The sequence below is a fragment of the Mesocricetus auratus genome, unplaced genomic scaffold (assembly GCF_017639785.1).
Source record: "Mesocricetus auratus isolate SY011 unplaced genomic scaffold, BCM_Maur_2.0 Super-Scaffold_100013, whole genome shotgun sequence".
Lineage (NCBI taxonomy): Eukaryota > Metazoa > Chordata > Mammalia > Rodentia > Cricetidae > Mesocricetus > Mesocricetus auratus.
Genome location: NW_024429196.1, coordinates 47,624,764 through 47,645,109, shown reverse-complemented (window position 1 = coordinate 47,645,109; position 20,346 = coordinate 47,624,764). Strand labels below are relative to the sequence as shown.

General features: G+C 42.8%; 1 protein-coding gene across 1 annotated transcript; it reads left to right on the top strand.

Moving 5' to 3' along the window:
- The first annotated feature begins 346 nt into the window (after positions 1-346).
- On the top strand, positions 347-19,024 carry Nrsn1 (neurensin 1). The gene is made up of 4 exons (XM_040755756.1): positions 347-517; positions 2,230-2,296; positions 8,118-8,314; positions 17,246-19,024. Exons 3-4 carry the CDS (start codon positions 8,126-8,128, stop codon positions 17,642-17,644), a joined length of 588 nt encoding a protein of 195 aa, XP_040611690.1. The 5' UTR covers positions 347-517; positions 2,230-2,296; positions 8,118-8,125; the 3' UTR covers positions 17,645-19,024.
- Positions 19,025-20,346: the final 1,322 nt, after the last annotated feature.

The window sequence follows — 20,346 nt, the reverse complement described above, 5'->3', positions numbered from 1 at the left end:
CCCACCTGGGCTTGGATAGGTTCAAGGCCAACTTGTACAACTTTTGAGACAGTGTTTCAAACCAAAATAGAAAGAGGGCGGAGATATAGTTCAATAGTTGAGCACAAGCTCATGGCCCAAGGTTCAACTCCTAGTCCTTGGAAGGAAAAAGTCTTTTGAGACAGAATACAGCTGGAGACAGAAAAGAAGTGAGAGAAATAGAAAACAGGGCTGGCGCCCCGCCCAGCCAGGGTGGGGACAAGGAGCCATGGCTGGCAGGAAGGGGCGGTGCTCCAAGGTCGGCCCTTCCCACCGGCCCGCAGCCCGCCCGCGCTGCGCGGACCCGGACCCTACTAGCGGATGCGCGCGTCTGGGCTGCGCGGGCACGTGTGCCGCCGCCTGTCAATCACGCGCCTCTGAGCTTGGAGAGGCGGGAGTGGCGGCGGTGGCGGCGGCGGTGGAGGCGATGGGACCCCGGTGAGAGATCTGCGGCTAGGTCGGCTGCACTTGCTCCACGGGTCCGGGATTGGAGGAACAGGTAAAGCCGGGCGCGGGAGGGCTGAGGGCTGTCCTATGGCTATCTCTTCACCTCGCCCTCCTTCCTATCTCTTTCCTCCCGCCCTCCTCACACTCAAACCTCTATCAATCAGTCTCTCCCTCTAAGCCACTCTTCTCCTCTTCCTCCTTCCCTATTCACAAAAATCATGCATATTAAAACACACAAAAACGTAGCAATTTGATAGAACCAACTTCGTGCTATGGGGTTTGTGGTCTATGTTATGTAAGAATTTGGGGGTTGTACAGCTAAAAACTTAAAAGAGTTCCTTCCTGTAAGACAAGAAAGTTGTATTTTTCGGTGAGGATAAAATAGATGTATTTAGAGTTTGCAAGGCTTCTCAGATTTCTTTTCCAGGCTGGCCTGATCCCTCCTCTATCGGCATCACCACCAGCGGCCCTCCCCACTCCTTGGCCATGTCTAGAGACGGTTTGATATTATTTCAGGACCTGCTTCTTTTTGTTATTAGATAGGGACACGTGGGTGTAGGTCAGACCAAAGCTAGTGACCTCAGAAACCAGCTGGAGTTGGAACAGCTAGTGTTGGCTTAACTGGTTCCTGGCTCTGTGGCACACATGTTTTCAGGACCTTGGAGAGCTCTCGGGCTCCAGACAGGCCAGCGTCTTTGGTGGAGGATGCTTCTACCATCAGTTTCTTCAGACACAGGAAAGGTGGCTGGTGAAAGGACACTGCTGAGAGGGAGAGACAGAGACGGGAACCAGGAGAGGGAAAGAGGGGACTCTAGTAGACAGAAGAAGGTAGTGATGTAGTTGCTTTTAGCTTTCTTTTGTTAATTCAGTTCCTGAATCCTAATGTTGGCTCACATACCACCCAAACTTCAGGAGCAAGGAAACTAATCCTGAAGATGTACAGCTATTCTCCATTATGGAGTGACCCTGGAAATGCTGAAGACAGCTTGTTAGGCCTTTTCTTGGCTTACCCACCTCCCCCCTAGTCTCCAGTTTCTCCTTTAAATGCATGGAGAATCTGTTTAACGGAGAATTTTTAATGGCCTTTTGGATGGTATAGCCCTAGTTTTTGTTTTCATTTTTTAATTTTACAGGACTAGAGTAATGCTGGAAACCAATAGCTCAGTAGCTGGCAGCGGTCTCTTAATTGAATTTTGCACAGGCACCTGCTTCTCTTGAGCAGCTGGAGAATAAACTGATCATGATGGGAAGAGAATGGATGTGGAGTTAAACCAAACACAATGAGTAAACTGTCCAAAGAGATTTGCTGAGGGTGTGATGAACATAAGCTTGTCAGAAGACACAGGGATGGGAAAGTTCATTTATTCTGCAGGGCAGTTCTTGAATGTCTAGGAAATAAGTCATCTTTCATTTAGAATATGTGGGATATAGCAGACCAGTCAACTTGGTGTTACCAAATTCATGGTAAACAATGATGCCAAAATAAAAACAGCATCTAAATAATGTTCTGGGCCTCACAAAGTCCTTGGGTTTGTCAACTCGATCACTCCAAAAATTATCATGAGAGTCCATTAGAAAGTTTTAAAGTGTAAGTTAGACTTTTGAATTTGTTGTTGTTTCTTTGCTTTGTTTTGTTTTTAAAAGAAAAGCCATTCCTGCTCTTTCACAAGAAGTTCTTGATCAACAGTCTTGTGAGTGATTTATAACATTTTGATTTTGCTCTGGGTCATATCTGCAGAGTTATTGTTTTCTTTCCTGAACTAGAATTGAAGAATGGAATTTTAAAAGAAAAGTGAAAGAATAAACAGGTAGAGGAAGAAGAACATTGAAGGTAAGAGTCAGCTGTTGTCATGCACGCATTCATAAGTACCTGTGCCCTGAATGCAGCTAAGGAAGAAGTTTAAAAGGAGAATAAGGGTGCTTATTTTTGTTTTAAATTTTGCATGTCTTATTTATATATGTATATATGTGGATGGTGATAGATAGATGATAGATAGATGTTAGATAGATGATATAGATGGGTAGATAAATGATATATATGGATAGATAGATAAATGGATAAAGGATAAATAAATAATACATGGATAGATGGAATATAGATAGATAGATAGATAGATAGATAGATAGGCAGACAGATAGATAGGTAATGTTAGACAGATGTGTAGGTAATAGATGGATGTATAAGTAGAGACAGATAACCATATAGATACATAGCTTGAAGGATTCAGGCAATTGATAGTGAGCAAGTTAATTATGTACTACTATTCCTCTTTTCTAAAGTATAAAAGTGACTGACAATGCACTGACATGGAGAGTATAAAAAGACCTAATTATATAAAACTGTGATCTCTGTGATTATTCCAAAAGATAAAATATCTCTGAGCTGATCCACTGGTAAAATCCCATTTCAAGTTTTATGATTATGCTGATGTAATTCAAGAATGCTCAATTTCAAAGTGGCAAAGCTCTTAGTGGGCTTTCATGCCTTCCTGTGTGCACTGTGAATCTCATAGAGTCTTTTAAGGGAAGCAGCCTTTTGGGTTTGGTTCTGGATAAGTGTTCTCAATGGCTTGCATCTATACTGTGTGTCTTGTAGCACTGGACCTGTGGAAAGTGACTCTAATTGGAATGTCACTCTCATTACATCAAGAGAGAGAGAAAACAGTATGAAAAATTTCAAAGTAAATAAAGAACAGAGCCTGAGCCTGGCCCACAGTGACTCACTCACAGAGCCATGGGAAAACACTCATCCACTTTGAGCCTCCATTTGCTGCCTCCCTTCACTTGAGGAGACCATGAAGATAAACATTGTGATGTCTGTGATGTCCTCAGAGTTGCAGGAGATATAAAGACTTATTTCTACTTCCATGACTCTGAGCACTTCTGGAATAAAATGAAAGTAACTGTACTTATTAGCCCTAAATTAAAAATTCCCAACAATTGGTGTCACAGTACTTTGATCCATATATGCACAGCACTGCCCATGGGGTGGTTCTCAGCATTTGTACTCTCACCTACTGTAAATATTGTACATGAATGATATTTTGTTGAAGACAAATGATAGGAAGAAGAAATCTGTGGATAGTTCTCATTTTTCAGTATCTACAAGGTCCTTCAGGGAAAGCACAAACAAATTTCTCTTCATAGGTGAGAAAACAGCCCCACACATATGGGGTATTGCCTGGATTCTGTTGTGATTCCAGACTGGGGGTATAACTCAGTTGATAGAATGTTTGCCTCCCATGTACAAGGCCCTGATCTGATACTCCACCCTGGATAAACCAGGCATGGTTGTTCATACCTGTAATCCAATCATTCCACTTGAGGTGGGGGCAAGAGAATCAGAAGTTCAAGGCCAGTCTCACCTACACAGAGAGTTAATTCAATACTAACCTTGACTAGAGAACTGGAGCCCCCCTCCAAAAAAGGGGGTAATGTGTGGGAGAGGCTCCACTAGCATATTTACAAGTTATATACCAACAGTAGCTCATTTAAATATAATTCTAGAAAGTTCTCCTATCAGCTTCGATGCTTGTACCTCCTGGATATTAAAGCTTTCTCTAAAGAAAGGAGGCCTCAGCCAGGCAGTGGTGTCACACACCTTTAATTCTAGCACTTGGGAGGCAGAGGAAGGTCAGCCTGGTCTATAGAGAGAGCTGTGTAGCCAATGCTACACAGAGAAACCCTGTCTCAAAAAAAGCAAAGCAAAACAAAACAAAAAGAAAAAGAAAGGAGGCCTCTAAGGTCTGTCCCTTTATAATAGCCATAAATAATGTTGACAGTACTGTTTTGGTGCCTGCTGGTCCAGATGCTTACTACAAGCTAACTAAGCCTTCCCCGGTAAGGGAGTGCTGACTCAAGTTCAAAGGCCTTTGACCAGCCTTGAGTTCCTGTCTCCATCCTAGCATGTTGCATATAATTTAATAATTGTCCAGCTTTAAAATCACTTTATGACAATACGTCATGTAGCCTTTGTCTAACACCGCAGGTGTCAATCAACAGAGGAGATTCCAAATAACTATAACATTCTTCATCTAGACATAGCTAGCTTATGACTTGCTAACTTCTCTTGAGTTATATAACTCTGTTGAGGTTCTTGGGCCCCAAACCTGTATTCTACCAGGGTAGATATTAAAACTCATTTCCAAAGTGGTCAGTCTCCTCTGGATATCAGCCACCACTAGTTGTATCTTGAGGAAGCTGTGGGGATCTTCTCAGCCACCTCTCTCCATCCAGGGGATACTACTGAAGACAATATATGATACTGAATTAGGGTGTGAAATGGACAGTCTACAAGTGTTCAATCTGTTTAACACAAGTAGATAGTCTGGGTAGTGGCTTACATTCCCCTTAAGCTAAACGTCATGCACACTGAAATTAAGGACATTTGGGACTGACAGTTCATGAGGAAGTGGGGAATCAATATGCTCAGTTGTTTGCCCAACAAAAAGTAAATGACTCATTCTGAAGATGTGTAGCTAACAACTCCTAGAGAAACACATCTGGAGGAAACAAAACCTCAGTCTTGCCCAAGCTGATGAAACCACAGCTCAGAGATGCTAATAAGCTTAGTGTGATCTCATAACCAGAAACAAGTGTCTGAGTCCATTCTCTGTTCTGTGTGGCTGGCATTACACAGGCCATACTCTTCCTGTTCGTGCTCTATGCTCTTGGAAAATGAAGTAAGGTTCAGTAAAATTTTTCTTCCGGAATGCGTCCAGCATCACTGATGATCCATTTTGAAGTAGAATACATTCTCAAGCTCAAAATGTTTGTTTCATGACACTTTGTCCCTCTGCTTTTTAAAAATCTCTTATTGGCATTTTGTTTTATTTTGTTTTGAGCCAAGTTTAACTAATGAGTCTCACAAAGAAACACTAGGATGCTGGAAGCAAGCTGGGCAGATAATGAATGTAATGAGATTCAGGGCCCTGCTCAGCATTAGAGCTGAGTCCTAAGAGCAACTGAAGGAAGAAGCTCTTCTTGTTGCTATAAGGGACATTTCATTCTACTTGTATCCGGTTTTGTTCTTTCTTCATGTTAAAGACTCTGATGCTCTGTAGGAGACCTGAAGATTATATAAAACATCTAGGTAAGATGGCTCTGACTACACAAGCCATGATTCAGACCAAGCTCCTGCATATTGTAGTATCTGTCATCTTTTGTCTCCTCCCTGACTCACAGTGTAACCTTTAGCAAGATGATTTTTCTATACCTCAGTTTCCTCAATGACAAAGCAGAGTTAGTAATACTAACCCCATCTTCAGTTGACTAAAAATTTTATTAGAATATCTTTAAAGAAGGCAACTCTAAAATTATTCTCATGTGTCACAGATAATAAGCTCTTATTAATCAAGTCATTGTGTAAGCATTAAATAGAAGGTGCTGAAGAGATCATCACAGTACTTAAGACAAAAAATAGCTACCTTTCTTTTGATCCTTCAGACAAAATGCTTTCTAAAACCTCGACTAGTCGTGAACCACGACCCCTCTGGATGTCTAAAAGTTAAAAAAAAAACTGCTTACCTTTACCTCTCCTGACACGTACTCCTGAATGACTTTTTTAGAGGTAATTGTTGCTTAACCAAGAAAATACACAGGCATTAAACGTAATGATAGTCAGAATATAGAAAGATGAGGCTAGTGGCCAAGGATGCCACGTGCTTGTGCCATTTTTCTGACATCAAGAGCATATTTTCTCAAGTTTAACTATATTTTCTAAGCAAATCTATTTGTGGCCGGAGTCCTTCCACAGGGATGCGTTTGTGGGTTTGCTTGGTTCCCATAGGACTCGTCTCAGCTTGCACCACCATCTGTCTATATTGATTACCTTGTGAGTTGCTAGGACAAGATATTGACAAAAGCAACCTATGCAATTAAGGGATTATTTTGGCTCACAGTTCTATGGCATAGCCCATTGTGGCAGTAGGAACTTGAGACAGCTGGTCACATTACATCTGTGTTCAGAAAGGAGAGATAAATGATGGTGCTCAGTCATCGTTGAGTGCAGGTCTTCAGCCCATGGAATAGTGTTACCTGCCTTTATGGTAATTCTTTCCACCTCGATCAATCTAGCCTAGAGACCCCTTCACATGTATACCAGAACTCTGTTTCTATGTCCAAAGAAACTAGGTGATTACAAAGGAACCTAAATGGCTGTGGGTGGCACAGAAACTTCTGTCTACACATAGAGAACATTTTGTCCTATGGACGTTACTAGCTGACTCCCTGAGAAGAAATTAGAACATTTAATACATCTTTCTTGGTCTAGATTATAGCACAGTCCTAGACTTTCCTGGAAACTTATTTTCCCAATGAGAAAATAGTTTTGTGTCTCACGTTGTCATATACAGATTATGTCCAAACAAGGAAATTAATCTATAAGAAACTGAAATATACCAAGTATTTCTCATTTCTAGAAAAACATGTATCTGCCTATACAGAGATCAGAAAAATCAAAGAACATGGAACTGAGAAGTCCTTCATCCACCAAAACTATGAGCCCTCAATAATTCCTTACTAAAAAGAATAAACAAAAACATTGGGCTTATAGGGTAACAGCACTGGCTGCTCTTCAAGATAACCATTCAATTCCCAGCACCCACATGGTGGCCCATAACCACCTGTAATTCCAGTTCCAGGGGACCCTCTTCTGGCCTTAGCAGGTACCAGGCATGCAAATGATATACTGGCATGCATGCAGACAAAGCACCCAAACACATTAAATAGAGTTTATTTTTAAAATAACATGAATTATTAATGAATTATATGATATAACATATGGTATGATATAATGGATAACATGAATTATAAACTTCTATCTCCAAGAGCAACAATTGGGAAAAAAATCTTAAATTTCCATCTTGCAAAGGTAGCTCACCCACAGCAAGTTTCATTTAATTTTCTTAAGCCTTATTTATACCAGATGCTTTATAGGAAATAAAGTGCATTACACTTTCACACCCACATGGGCAGATATATCCACAAATAACCACAGAAATTCATGGACAAACATATCCACAAATAGCCACAGAAATCCACAGTGCTAGAACTGGTGTGAGGGGGTAAATTAATGGCCCAGTCACTCATGATTAATAAAGCATGTTAGTTGCTCCACAGCTTTCTAGCAAAGCTTCCATATGACTTAGCAATCAGTCAAATATCAGAGGAAGTTATGTGAGCTCTGAATGCAAAATTGGAAACAGCTAAGAGGAATACTGTGCACAATCTGGAAAGAAACATGGTTAAAAATCCAGGACAAGCCAAGACAAATTCCACCATGACCAGTGAGATTGCCCTCAAATTTCTTACGTTAAAGGTCTGTTGTCAGGACTTCTCTGTTACCATTTCTCATGTATCTTGTCCTTATATTTTGTATAATTTAAGTTACTGAAGCTGTTGTATCCCCTTTGTTTGTGAAGAACAAATTATAGCCATTGATTACTGGGGGTGATTTTGCACTTAACAGAAGAGAAGGGCAGATGAAAAACTAGATGAATCCTTAAAGGTGTCATTTCCCTTAGGCAAATAGAGCTGTTTAAATAGGCTGGTCTAGCATGGTTGAGCCTGGTTCTTGCCTTAAATATGCCTTTTGATCCCGGGGTTCAAGAACTAGCCCATGGAGCTGATCTCTGTGTATGCTGTCTCTCCAGCTGGGAAGATGACTTCTTGCAGCAACACCTGTGGGTCCAAGCAAGCCCAGGCTGACACCGAGGGCGGGTACCAGCGCTATGGAGTTCGGTCCTACCTGCACCAGTTTTATGAGGACTGCACTGCTTCCATCTGGGAGTATGAGGATGATTTCCAGATCCAGAGATCGCCTAACAGGTGGAGCTCAGTACTCTGGAAGGTGAGGAAAGGAACAATGGGAAAAATATCAGATGTGGAAAATACTGGAAATGCAGAGAACTGAGAGATTCTCTGTGTGAGCCTCAATCCTGGTGACATTAAATGCATTGTTCTTCCCTTGGAAAAGAGATTATAAAATGTAGGTCAAAGAAAGCTTCTAAATACAACATAATTACTTGATGAGCTGGTTAAATGGGAGTAGGTTCAAAGGCCAGGCAATTAGTAGTCTTGCTAGCTCTTAACTGGCCCCTTCACTCAGTAACAGTGAAGCCACTCATATGCAGAGCATTGTGTTCCTTCAGCCTCCCTTGCAGTCTGGACAGGTATCTGTTATAGTTTGAATGTGAAATGTCCTCCACAGGCTCCTATGTTTGAGTGTGTGGTCCCCAGATACTGGTACTGTTTTGGGAGTTTGTGAAACTTTTAAGCGGTGGAATTGACATCTGCACCCTATCCTGGCTTCCTAGCTCTTCTGTGCTTTCTGATTGTCCAGAGGGAGCAGGCCCCTACCCCTACAGCAGGAGCCAAGCCCTCCTGAACTATGATAGATTGTATTCCCTCAACCTGTGAGCCAAAGTAAACCCTCTCCCTTCAGTTGCTTCCTTCAACTATTTTACCACAGTCTTGAGAGAAAGCAATCAATTGACACATTGGAACAATTGCTAAAAAGAAACCATTAGGTGTTGAGCAAGCATTAATGTTCAAACATGGCCCACAGTCTTAAACCAGCTCTGCCTTCACCTTATATGGGAACATAAGGTTCTCTGAGGAGCCTCATTATAAAAATGTATTCAGTGCCTCAAGAAATACTTAGCACTGACTGCACCTGTATAATGATTGGGTTGAGGTGCCGGAAATGTTGAACAGAAAACAAAAGCATCCCCTGCCCATATGGAGCTTCTAATCTGCCCCAGGTAGTGGGAACTTAAGGCAGCTGGCCAAATGCATCTGTAGTCAGGAAAAGGAGAGGCGAATGCTGGAGTACCCACATAAAGGCCCTAGTAGCATGTCAAGCGACACCAGCTCTACACATAAGAGGAGGAGATGATGCAGGTGGTCACAGAGGTACAGGGATAGAGAAAGATCAAGGTGCAGTGATGAGGAGAGGTTTGCAGGAAAAAAAAATGAAAACTGAGCAAATACAGGTGGGCTGATGGAGCAGACCAGAATGCTTTTGGGGTAAATGTCATTCAGAGCTGAGAACATAGTAAGTGCCTGGAAGGAGGGAGGAGGGCCAGTCTGGAAGTAGGGTTAGAATGGGGAAGACACTCAATTCAGAAGAATAACAGCACAGGTACTGCCAGTGGGGTCTTGTAGACAACGTGAACTGCTGCGTTTGTTGCTTCAAGAAACAAGGAACTCCATATGAAGAAGTCAGGATGACACAGGCTGGCTAATACATTACCACGATCTTTCTGAGCAGAAAAGACGCTATTGGGTAAGCACAGCTAGGTGCATTCAGAAGCTACTAATGTACCCCGGCAAGAGAAGTGGCAGCTTAGGTTAGGCAGGTGTCAGTGATGCTTTAAAACAGCCCAGCTTAGTGTTAAAAATGAGGGCCAGACTTTCAAGATACACCAATGAAAAACCATCAAGCAAGATCTCAGGCCCTCAGCCTGAGCGTTTGTCCTGGAAAACGCTATGACCTGCTTAGATGCAGATATTATTAGAGGAGTGGGACAGGTGGAAACCATGAGTGTGACACCGAAGGTAACTATTATACTAATAGAGATAGAGCTCTCTTGGCCATTTCAATGTAGTATCTCAGCTCACGGATTTGAGGGCATTCAAATCCATCTGTAAAATGTACAGAAGGTGCCAGCTGAGACGACCTGGGGCAATGATCATAGAAGAGAAAGGGGTAGTGGAATGCCCCAGTGCTTAAGAAATGGAGGAAGATTTAGGTCTCTGAAAAGATTTGACCTCAAAGGATGCCTGGGGTCTCCTTCAGCTTCAACATTGCATGCTTCTTCTGAAGGATCCCAAATGTTTGACCCAGACATTGACTTAAACTGCTATGTGTTGGTAATACTGTATAGCAAGAGGTATTTTAGCCTAGTGAATATTAACATAGATTCCTGTCTCAGGCCATATGAATTCACACCCATGCTCTTGCATTTCATAGCTCTATAACTTTGAGTCGTGACATTTCACTTACCATGTAAATAATGTGAGATTGGAGACAGTATTTGGAAAGTGCTTAAAACAATGGCTTCTATTTGCTCAATAAGATTTGGATGTGTTAGCAGCCATCATTTCATGCCAATTAGAATACTAAGTGCTGAAATGGAAATAAAACTGGAAATCCAGTGAATTGTGTATTGGGTAGCATACTTGTTAGTGTGGATGACCCGAGACTTATATTAATTCAAAATCATACCTGCCACAGAATCTGTGTTAGAATTAGGTCAGCTTCTTTATTGTGTAGAAACCTCAGCTCAGATGAATGAAATGCATACTTGACCCAGGTACACCTTGCACAAATGATTACTTCATTTCTCTGTAAATTCTCTCCCACCACTCTCTCCTCCTTTATTCTCAACTCTCCTCTTCCCTCCTCTCTTCCTCTCCATATGTATAGATGTATGTATATGCACGAGTGGAGTATATTTATGTTGCCAATATCTTTAAATACTTAAGCATTCATGTGCATTACAAGCACTGGTGTATGATTTGGAAACTGCAAATCCATTAAAAATTATACAACCATGGGCCGAAAATAAGGAACTCAAGGTAAATGACCAACCCCACTAGGATTTTAATATTTTCCCTTCTATCTCATACAAGCAAGGTCCGAAGTCTTTGTTCCCTGTTATGTTGAGCCTGTTTTAGAGGAGCACAGACTGAAGCTTCTCTGAGACTACATTCTAATAAAATTCTTCACATAGAAGCCCAGTATCAGCCTGCACAGCCTGAGGAGTCTATCTTGGTGACATTTGCTCTGCTCAGGGCAGAGGCTGGCTATTCTGGGGGACTTCCAAAGCAGGCTAAGTGGAAATTTTCTCAGGAAGATCTTTCTAACAATACAAAAAAGATTCCCGTTGCACACAGGACCCTGTTCTGTGTTTTTTCTTGGTTTTCAAATTGCAAATATAGGTGGTTCATGTGACTGGCAGCCTCTTTCCCGTCCACTATGGAATTGCAAAAGTTAAGTGAGGCTGTCTCTTGGGGCTGTGCTCACAATACCTTGTTAGCTAACACTCTGTCCTTGAGCTCCTGAGCTCCTGAGCAGTGAGCAGACTGTAGAGCATAATGAGAACAGAGAGTGCAATCTCATGGACCTGTGTTAGAATCTGCACTCTGCCCTCCATGCTCATTTATACACGGCATCTATCACAGTGCCATGCTTTCTTTCCATAAATATTTATTGGTCCACCACACACTAGACCACCTGGCTAGTGCAATAGACTATATAGGATTCATTTATTGCCTCTGAATAAGATACGGAAATTCACAGTTAGATGGAGATATAGACAAAGGTTATTACAATCCAGAATGCTAACTGTTCCTATCGAAATGGTAATGGAACATATTGGGCACAGAGTTTGGAAGACAGGAGTGCAAGTGTGTATCTGCTGCAGCCTGGAAAACTTGACCCCAGTGGAGACTCCCTGTGCATCTGCAGAAGCAGGACACCAATGTAGAAAGAAGTGCATTGCAAATGTGGAGAGGTGGAGAGCATATCAAATATCGGGGACCCAGACAAGCAAGCAGGAGTATTTGCAGATTTGGAGAGAAGGGTCAGAGAAGAGCTGGAAATGTATCCAGAGGTTCACAAAATGCTTTGGATGCAAGAGGAAATTCTCCACAGCCTTACAGTGTACTGAGTACAGTAAGAAAAATAAAAAGATAGTATTTTGATTTGAGAAGTATCTCGTAATCTGGGGTAAATACATACTTCCAATGTATGTGATAGTCTTTGTGACTTGGGAGTTTTGATAATTAAGAGAATACCATTGGATGTCAAGGTCAGGAATGACCCCAAGAAATGAGCATGGGACCTAAAATACTTTTTGAATATTGGAGTTGTTGCATTTGCTGTGTAATCTCCATGAAGTGTTAGGGCCGATGGGAAAGTCCATCATTCTGGTAGAGGGTTGCCAAGCGTGCAGCATGGGTCAGGCCTAAAGAAGCACCTAAGGCAAAGGTCTACATCAAGCTCCACTTTGTGGAGCTCAGCATCAAGCTGGGGCAGGTAAGTAATGACCAAGACCCTACCACGGTCATGGACAGAGTCACTACTCAGAGCACAGGGCTTACAGAGAAAGCAACAGTGGTCATCAGGGAAGGGTCAAACTCTAGCCCCCTCTCCCAATGAGCTTTAAATGATCTCTACCCCAGATGACTCCTTCAGCCCAGCTCCATCCAGCCTTCTCTCTACCTCCCCTGGCGGTTCCTCTCTGCCTAGCTGCTTCTAGCCTCCAGCAGTCATTATTGCTTCCTCTATGCCAGAACAGCTGTGCTACAGAGGCTGCTTGCTGGCTCTGCCTACCAGCTTGGCACACACTGTGAAGTCAGACTTCACCAGCACATTAGGAAACAAGGAAGGAGATGCTGGTCAAAATAACAGCAATTTTTTGGCGAATTTCTGGAACCCAAGATTGCCTCCCTAGCCAACGCTTCCTTTGCTACAGCAGGGAATGGGTTTCACGCATGCTCTGCATAGCTCAGGTAGACATCACGAGTCACAGCCTAGGCTCTGGCCTTGCTGCTGATGTGGAAGTTTATCATCACTTAGTGATGTCCTTTAAACTCACTGCTGAGACTGACACCATCTCCCCATAACCCGAGGATTTTTTATTGTAACCTCTCCAGCAGTATTCCAGTCCTTACACACACACACACACACACACACACACACACACACACACACACACACACACAGCATCAATCAAAACTCTAAGGCTCTCTTTGTGTGCCCTGTGTTCTTTTGCTGATTTTTCCCTCAGAGGAAAGACTATCACAACTATGTTCAGACACAGTCCACATGATGTCTAATGGAACCACCCCACATTTTAGTTCCTTCTAGCATTCCAAAAGATCTCAGGATCAGGATAGCATTCCACCTACCCTGCCATTCATAATTCTCATGGGGATTTAAGAAACATCCACTTCATAATTCATTCATTCATTATCAGTCCTTCATGCCTGTCGTCGCAAACTGTCTCCTGTTTGCACTCCCTCTCTGGGCACACCACTTGGAGACTCCATGACACTTGCATTGATCGCTGGTGATGGCTGTCTGCTCCTTCCTATGAAGGTCCTGTAAAGATAAGGGGAGAGAGGAAGTTCTGCCTGGCCAGTCACTCTCCAGTTCCCACAATGGCTGGAACTTCCTCCATGTGGAAGCCTGTGAATGATATTCTCAGAGTGGCTTTTGTCTTGTGCACTGCTCAGCTGAGAGGCAGGCTGGGCTGAGATCAGTCACCTCGGTCCAATTCAGTAGGCTAGAAGCTGGAGTTTGCGGTCAAGAGTGTTTTTAGGGAGTCGGGCTCAATTATGAACTTTGAAAAGGCAAGGCAGAGAAGATGGGGTGCTGCCTCTGAGCTCTGCAAAAGCTGCACAACCAAAACAGCCACAGCTTTGCTTCCCCTTGGTTTCTGAGCTCTGGCACCAGTGCTTGAGGAGGGAGGTAATTTAGTGACATGGGAAGCAAGTCACCATGGATATTTAAGTTAATTTAATTTGTGCTTCCAGAATTTTCCAACATGAGTCATTTTTGAAGAGTTATAAATAATGGCTAGTCTCTGAAGGTGAATTTACTTACCATCATTTTTAGCAATCCAAAATATGATTTTACACCCCAAATTTTCCTACATTACTTGCATCTTATGCAGAATAGCTTCTGTGTTTTTCATTAGGCTCACACTGACATATTTAGTTTTCCAATTTCTTCATCGTATACATTAAAGGAGATATGTTCATATATGGTGAATAAAACTCTTTTGAAGGGAGAGGGAACTGGGATTGATATGTAAAACAAGATTGTTTTTAATTTAAATTAAAAAAGAGAGCAAAAGAAAAGAAAACCCAAGGGGGAAAAAAGAAAATTACCCCCCCAAAACTCTTTTGAAATTAAAATAATAGACAGAGAATATGCAAACTGGTAATTGGTAGAATATTGTGGGCATAAGACAAGCAGCGGGCCACACAGGTCCAGATTATACTAACTACAGAAGCCTGAGATGTGCCTCTTCGACCCTTGCATCTTCCAATGGTGACTGTGAAAATCTGTATTAAATCACAAGCATCTAGCATGGTGTGTGGGCCACAGATGATGCCGAACAGCAGTGGTGCCCTTGCCAAGGACCCCGGTTGATGAGGGTGTTCCCTTCTATTAGCCAAGGACCCCGGTTGATGAGGGTGTTCCCTTCTATTAGCCAAGGACCCCGGTTGATGAGGGTGTTCCCTTCTATTAGCCAAGGACCCCGGTTGATGAGGGTGTTCCCTTCTATTAGCCAAGGCCCCTCAATTGATGCATCACCTCTAAAAGTTACAAATAAATACGCACACTTCAATTTCCAAGATTAGGTAGGATTATGTATTTGTTTATTTTTCCAACCTTGTTACTCTAACTTAAAACAATTAGGATGTTTAAAAAATGGATAGTTCTGTTAAATGATTCTTATTCCAAATGATGAGTAACTGTTTTAATACTGTTAATCAAAGTTTGTTCTCCACAAACAACTACTCATCAGAGTTTGTTACTTACCAAACACTAAGTTAAGTGCTTTTGAGCATAGTCATATTTAAGCTTCACGGTATCATAATGTGGGTACTATAGTCACTTACCATTCTATAAATAGGGAAAACGGTGATACAAACATTCAAGTGACTTTGCTTCTATGATTCCAGTACAAGTTTCAGGATGAGAGCCCAAGGTGAGGCTACCTACCCGTCTTGGGCTCTAATCACCATGTGGAACATCATTTTGCCTCACTGCTCTTTGCTGGTTAGTTTTCATTGTCAATTTGGTTGCCTTAAGAAACTCATAGGACACTAGGGAATCATCATTAGAATACCTGTGAGGATAATTCCACAGAAGACAAGCTGATGGCAACTCCTCCCTGAATATGGAAAGCACAATCCCATGAACTGGGGTCCTAGAATGATGTAAAGGAAAGAGGAGAATGTCAACTGTATCAGCCAGGGTTCTCTAAAGGAACAGAACTGAGAGAATGAATATGTAGATTTATAAATAATGTAGATATAAAATATATACACATATAGATACGTGAGGGAGCATTACAGGCTACGATTAGTGTAGTCCAGCCATGACTGTCTCCTGACCTAAAAGCTAAGGATTTGGTCGTTATTCAGTCCACAAAGTTCTATGTCTCAGCAGTCTCAATCTGGTGCTGAAGTTCCCAAAGGATTCCCAGAGAGCTGCTGGTCTTCAGTCTACATTGGAATCCCAAGTAAATGGATTTTAAAACAGCGAATGAATGCCTCAGCAGGAGGATGGGGAAATTTGTCAGTGATGCCAAGAACAAGCAGGCAACAAAGGAGAAGCTTCCTTCTTCCACACCCTTTTATGTGGGCTGACACCAGAAGGTGTGGACCAGATTTAGGGTGGGTCTTCCCACCTTAAATCCTCCATCCATCCAATCAAGAAAATCCCCCACAGGCTTGTTCAGCTGCTTGAGTTTTAGCTGATTCCAGATGCAGTCTTGTTGACAACCAAGATTAGCTGTCACACCCACTAACCACCTGTAGTCCCCTTGCCGATTTCCTGACCTGATGGGATGTGAGCAAGAATCATCCTTGTGCTTTCACAGCCACGGAGTTACTCCAGACGCGCCTTCTCCACCATGGTGGACACTATCTCCTGAAGCCCAAACAAGCCCTTCCTCACTTAAGCTTCTTTGGCCAGGCATTTGGTTACTGAAGTGAGAACCTAACAACAACTGCTGCACTTAAGAAAGTATCTTCCATCGGTTGCCCTAACACGTTGGCATCTGCACATATTGCACTCATCTACACATGAAAAGAAACAGAGCGCGGGGTCATCTATATGGCTGCCAGGCCCTCTCTTTGTGATGGGTCTGTTTTTAGGCAGTGACTGCCCTTCTGGAGGCTCCACATCTTTGCCTGCTGCCTATGGATCCTTCTCTGCTTGCTTTAGAAGGGCATCCGCATTGATGAAGACTGTCAGTGTCCTCAGACCCCAAGTATTAGGACCACATCTGTCAGCTGAGCATGCTGGGTTTGCTGCCCATTGCAGTGAAGATAATACACCACAGGGACACAGAAGGAGGGAGTGGGAAAGAATGAGTTATACGGTGGAGCTTCGGTTAGGGGATCCCGGGAGGAGACCATGGATGCAACAGACACTCTGTTTTGTCTAGACAGTTCTCTGATAAAGCTTGTCTGAAAGGAAGGCAGATGCCAGTGAAAGGACAGTCACGGTGGAAAAAGTAACAACAGATAGGCCTATGGGTTTCGAGAAACAATCTATATGGTGACCCTGTTTTGTAATAGCTATGACAGAACTATGAAGTGACTTGGTCTTGCCTTCTTCCATCATGGTCACAGGTTGAGTGTGTCTGAGTTGACGCTCTATGAGATGTGTTGTGCTTGGCATATCATACTATGATGGCAGCCTCTGGTGACATCAAGGTTTTCAAGGGACAGAGTCAGGCCAGCTCTGGGAATCAGGGCAGTTTCTCTCTTCCCCAACACCAAGTGAACCAAAGCAAGTTCCTTCAGTTTGTACAAGTAGAGGGCAATCAAGATTTGGGGTTGTTCTTTCTTGTTGGCATTCCCTCTCACCTTCCACTTGAGATACGCAATTAAGTCTGTTTTTCATGCAGATTGAGAGTAGCTGGGAATAGCCCCAACTCTGAAGAAATGGGCAGTGGCCTTGATGACGAATGAAAACAGATAGGGGCAGTTATTCACCCTCTCCTTCTTCTGTCCTCTCTCTCTGTAGGTCGGACTCATCTCAGGCACTGTGTTTGTGATTTTCGGACTAACTGTCCTGGCAGTGGGCTTTCTTGTGCCCCCCAAAATTGAAGCTTTTGGTGAAGCTGATTTCATGGTGGTCGACTCACATGCTGTGCAGTTCAATGGCGCTCTGGACACATGCAAGCTAGCGGGGGCTGTGCTCTTCTGCATTGGGGGAACATCCATGGCAGGGTGCCTACTGATGTCCGTGTTTGCCAAGAGCTATTCCAAAGAAGAAAAATTCCTTCAACAGAAGTTTAAAGAGCGAATCGCAGACATCAAAGCCCATACCCAGCCTGTCACTAAAGTTCCAGGCCCAGGGGACACCAAGATCCCAGTCACTTTGTCCAGAGTTCAGAATGTGCAGCCTCTGTCAGCCACTTGAAACATTTGCCACCTCAGGCCTCCCCTCTCTGATTCACATGTGTCATCGTTAATTTTTTTTTCAAAAAAAAGGTAGCCAGTTTTTGAGGTGACATGCATTTGGCAGTGACCTATCGCCAGAGCCATGTGGGGCTGGACACAGTGTCATGCAGGCTTAGTTCAGGTGATAGTGGATGCTATGTGTCAATCTGCACCTGCTTCTGATGGGTTCCGACAGCACCTCTGGCACTAATCTCCCTGGTATCTCAGTATTGTGTTATTTTCTGTGTTACTTGAAAGCACTGAGCAGTATAGACCAGTCAAGTAGTCATCAATGTGACCCAAGTTATTTTCTAATTGACTTTTCTGATCCTTCTGTGTGGTGCTGTCTTCCATGCCTTTCTCTGTGTATGATTACCATTGTGTGTTCATAGATACGCAGTTTCCCGATTTTGATCTGGATGGTAGATTTTTAACGCTATCTTGGCATAAAAGTCCTAAGAATTAATAGAAATGTTCCACGCAAGTTGTTTTGTTTTCTCCAGATTTTTTTTTCACTTAAATAGGTAAAATTTTCAATTTGGGAATCTTGGTTAAAAAAAAAACAGCAACATTAACAATAATGGGAGTGTACATTTATGTGGTATTCTGACAACAGTTAAAAGCTGGGGAGCTTGACTTCCTGCCATTAACTCTGCCATTTGACTTTGCAGGAATAAATAAATAAATAAATAAATAAATAAATAAATAAATAAATAATAGTTCCCCAACCCTCGGTTCCTCAAGTTACATATGAGGTTTTAAGAACATTCCCTGCTTAAGTATATGTATATTTTTCAGTCACATGTCACTGAGTCTCTTTCTTGGGTATATTTGTGATGGTCTTGTGTTGGGGTATTTTTCAGAACTGGACTCCTGGAGTCTCTAACTCGGCAGACTTTACAGAATTTACCTTAACTATCCAACCCAAGCAGGCTGGGTGACGCTACCTTGCATTTATAGAGTAAGTTAGCCTTAAATAAGAAGCCCTAGGATGCTGTCAACCTTAAAAAGAGTTTGCATCCTCAAACAGGAGAAACTGGGCTCCAAGTCCCCTGGTCTCCAAGATGTGCCCCTTGTCCCTCGCATTTCCATTTAATCTGCAAATGTACATTGGACAACAGAAAGGGAAAGGTATGACTTCGGTATCCTCTCCATTGTGCTTCTTCAAGTTTTGTCTTTATATGTATACATATTCTTCCTTTGAGGGGTAAAGCAAATATGAGTGAGCTGAACCAGAACTGCGCTGTCATCCCCCAAACGTGGCTCTTTTCTCCCCAACGTGTAATTTTCCATTCCAAAACTGAATAAGCCCTGATGTTTCCCTGACTAAATGGAAGAATAAATGAAGCAATTAGTGGTCTTTGTGTGCAGTGTTTATTTTGCACCCTGCAGCATAACACACATGGCAGTCAGCATTCTCGGTGGGGCTCATCCACCGGGTTTTGGAGAAATTGTTCTGGTTTCCTGCAGGGCTCTACCTTCACATGGAAACACCACTTTAACTTTATTCTTTGGAACCTTACACAAGTTCCCCCAAGCATCTGTGTTAAACGCCTTTCCTGTGCTTGCTTCTGTCTTGGTACCAATGAATCTTGGAGGGTGATTTTGACTTTTATTAGACTCTGGAATGAAAGCTAATAGTTGGTGGAGCTTGGAAACTTATGGACTCGAGTGTAGAAGAAGCTCCACCTCTTAGATAAAAGCCTTTTAAAAAGCCACAATGAATAAAATAGAACTTGCATCTTAACCAGCCACTGATATTCCTTACCCCTACTCAGCCCCAGCTCTATAGAAGTGGGAAACCATAGGCAACCCCATAGTCCACAAGGCAGAGATTGAGTCACTGAGCAACACAGAGGAAAGACTGAAGCCACATGACAGCAGGAAGGAGAAAGGCTATTGGGTACAGATGCAGGCCATATGTTGTTGGCGGGTATAATTCAACAAACAAGATTGTCTTAAAGCTAGTCGCGTGCCTAGCTTGTAGAGAGCAGAGGATGATCTGAGAGCCTTGGTCCTAGCTGACCTTTTACATTGCATCTTCCCTTTGACTTTGACACAAACTTGAAAAGCTGTGGTACCCGTGCCTCCAGCTGTAGAGGGAAGTGGGATATGAAAGGTTGAGACTATGTCTGAAGAGCCTTAGAAATGAGATCTGGCCTGGAGGTCGTATGATCATGAGATATGCTGACTAAGACACCTCCATTGCTTGGGCTTTCCCCACTTCATCACTGGACAAACTAATACCCTATGATAGCTTTATGTGGTTAGCAAACCCATCTCACAGAAGAAAAGTCTGCTTCGATAGCTGCAGGGTCCTCCCTGCAGGTAGATGGGGGCGGGGGGAGGAAGGGCAATCTTACATCACATCTGGCTGAGTCACCCACATGTGGAGGTTATAGGTTAGAGACAGGTCGCCAAACTCTAGTCAGGCTCAGGAGCTTACACTGGGCCTCGCATCCGAGCCTTTCTTAGGCCCAAAATCTAGTGTTCTCATTTATTAGATAAGGTGCCTTAGACAACTAACCCAAGCCCCAAGAGACTCAGTTTGAGTCCTGTCACATTGAATCCCTTCTTGGTCCTTTTCTTCGTGAAGACATTTTCATATATTCTTAATGGTTCCAGTTTATCTCTGTCATCTGTTAACTGGAGATTCCTCCCTCGCCCAAGTTTCACAAATGC

What these genes read in the sequence shown, in the direction of transcription:
- Nrsn1 (XM_040755756.1), top strand. Translation starts at nt 8,126, where the DNA reads ATGACTTCTTGCAGCAACACCTGTGGGTCCAAGCAAGCCCAGGCTGAC. An exon ending in GGAGCTCAGTACTCTGGAAG is followed by an intron (nt 8,315 to 17,245) that starts GTGAGGAAAGGA and finishes CTCTCTCTGTAG; the next exon opens with GTCGGACTCATCTCAGGCAC.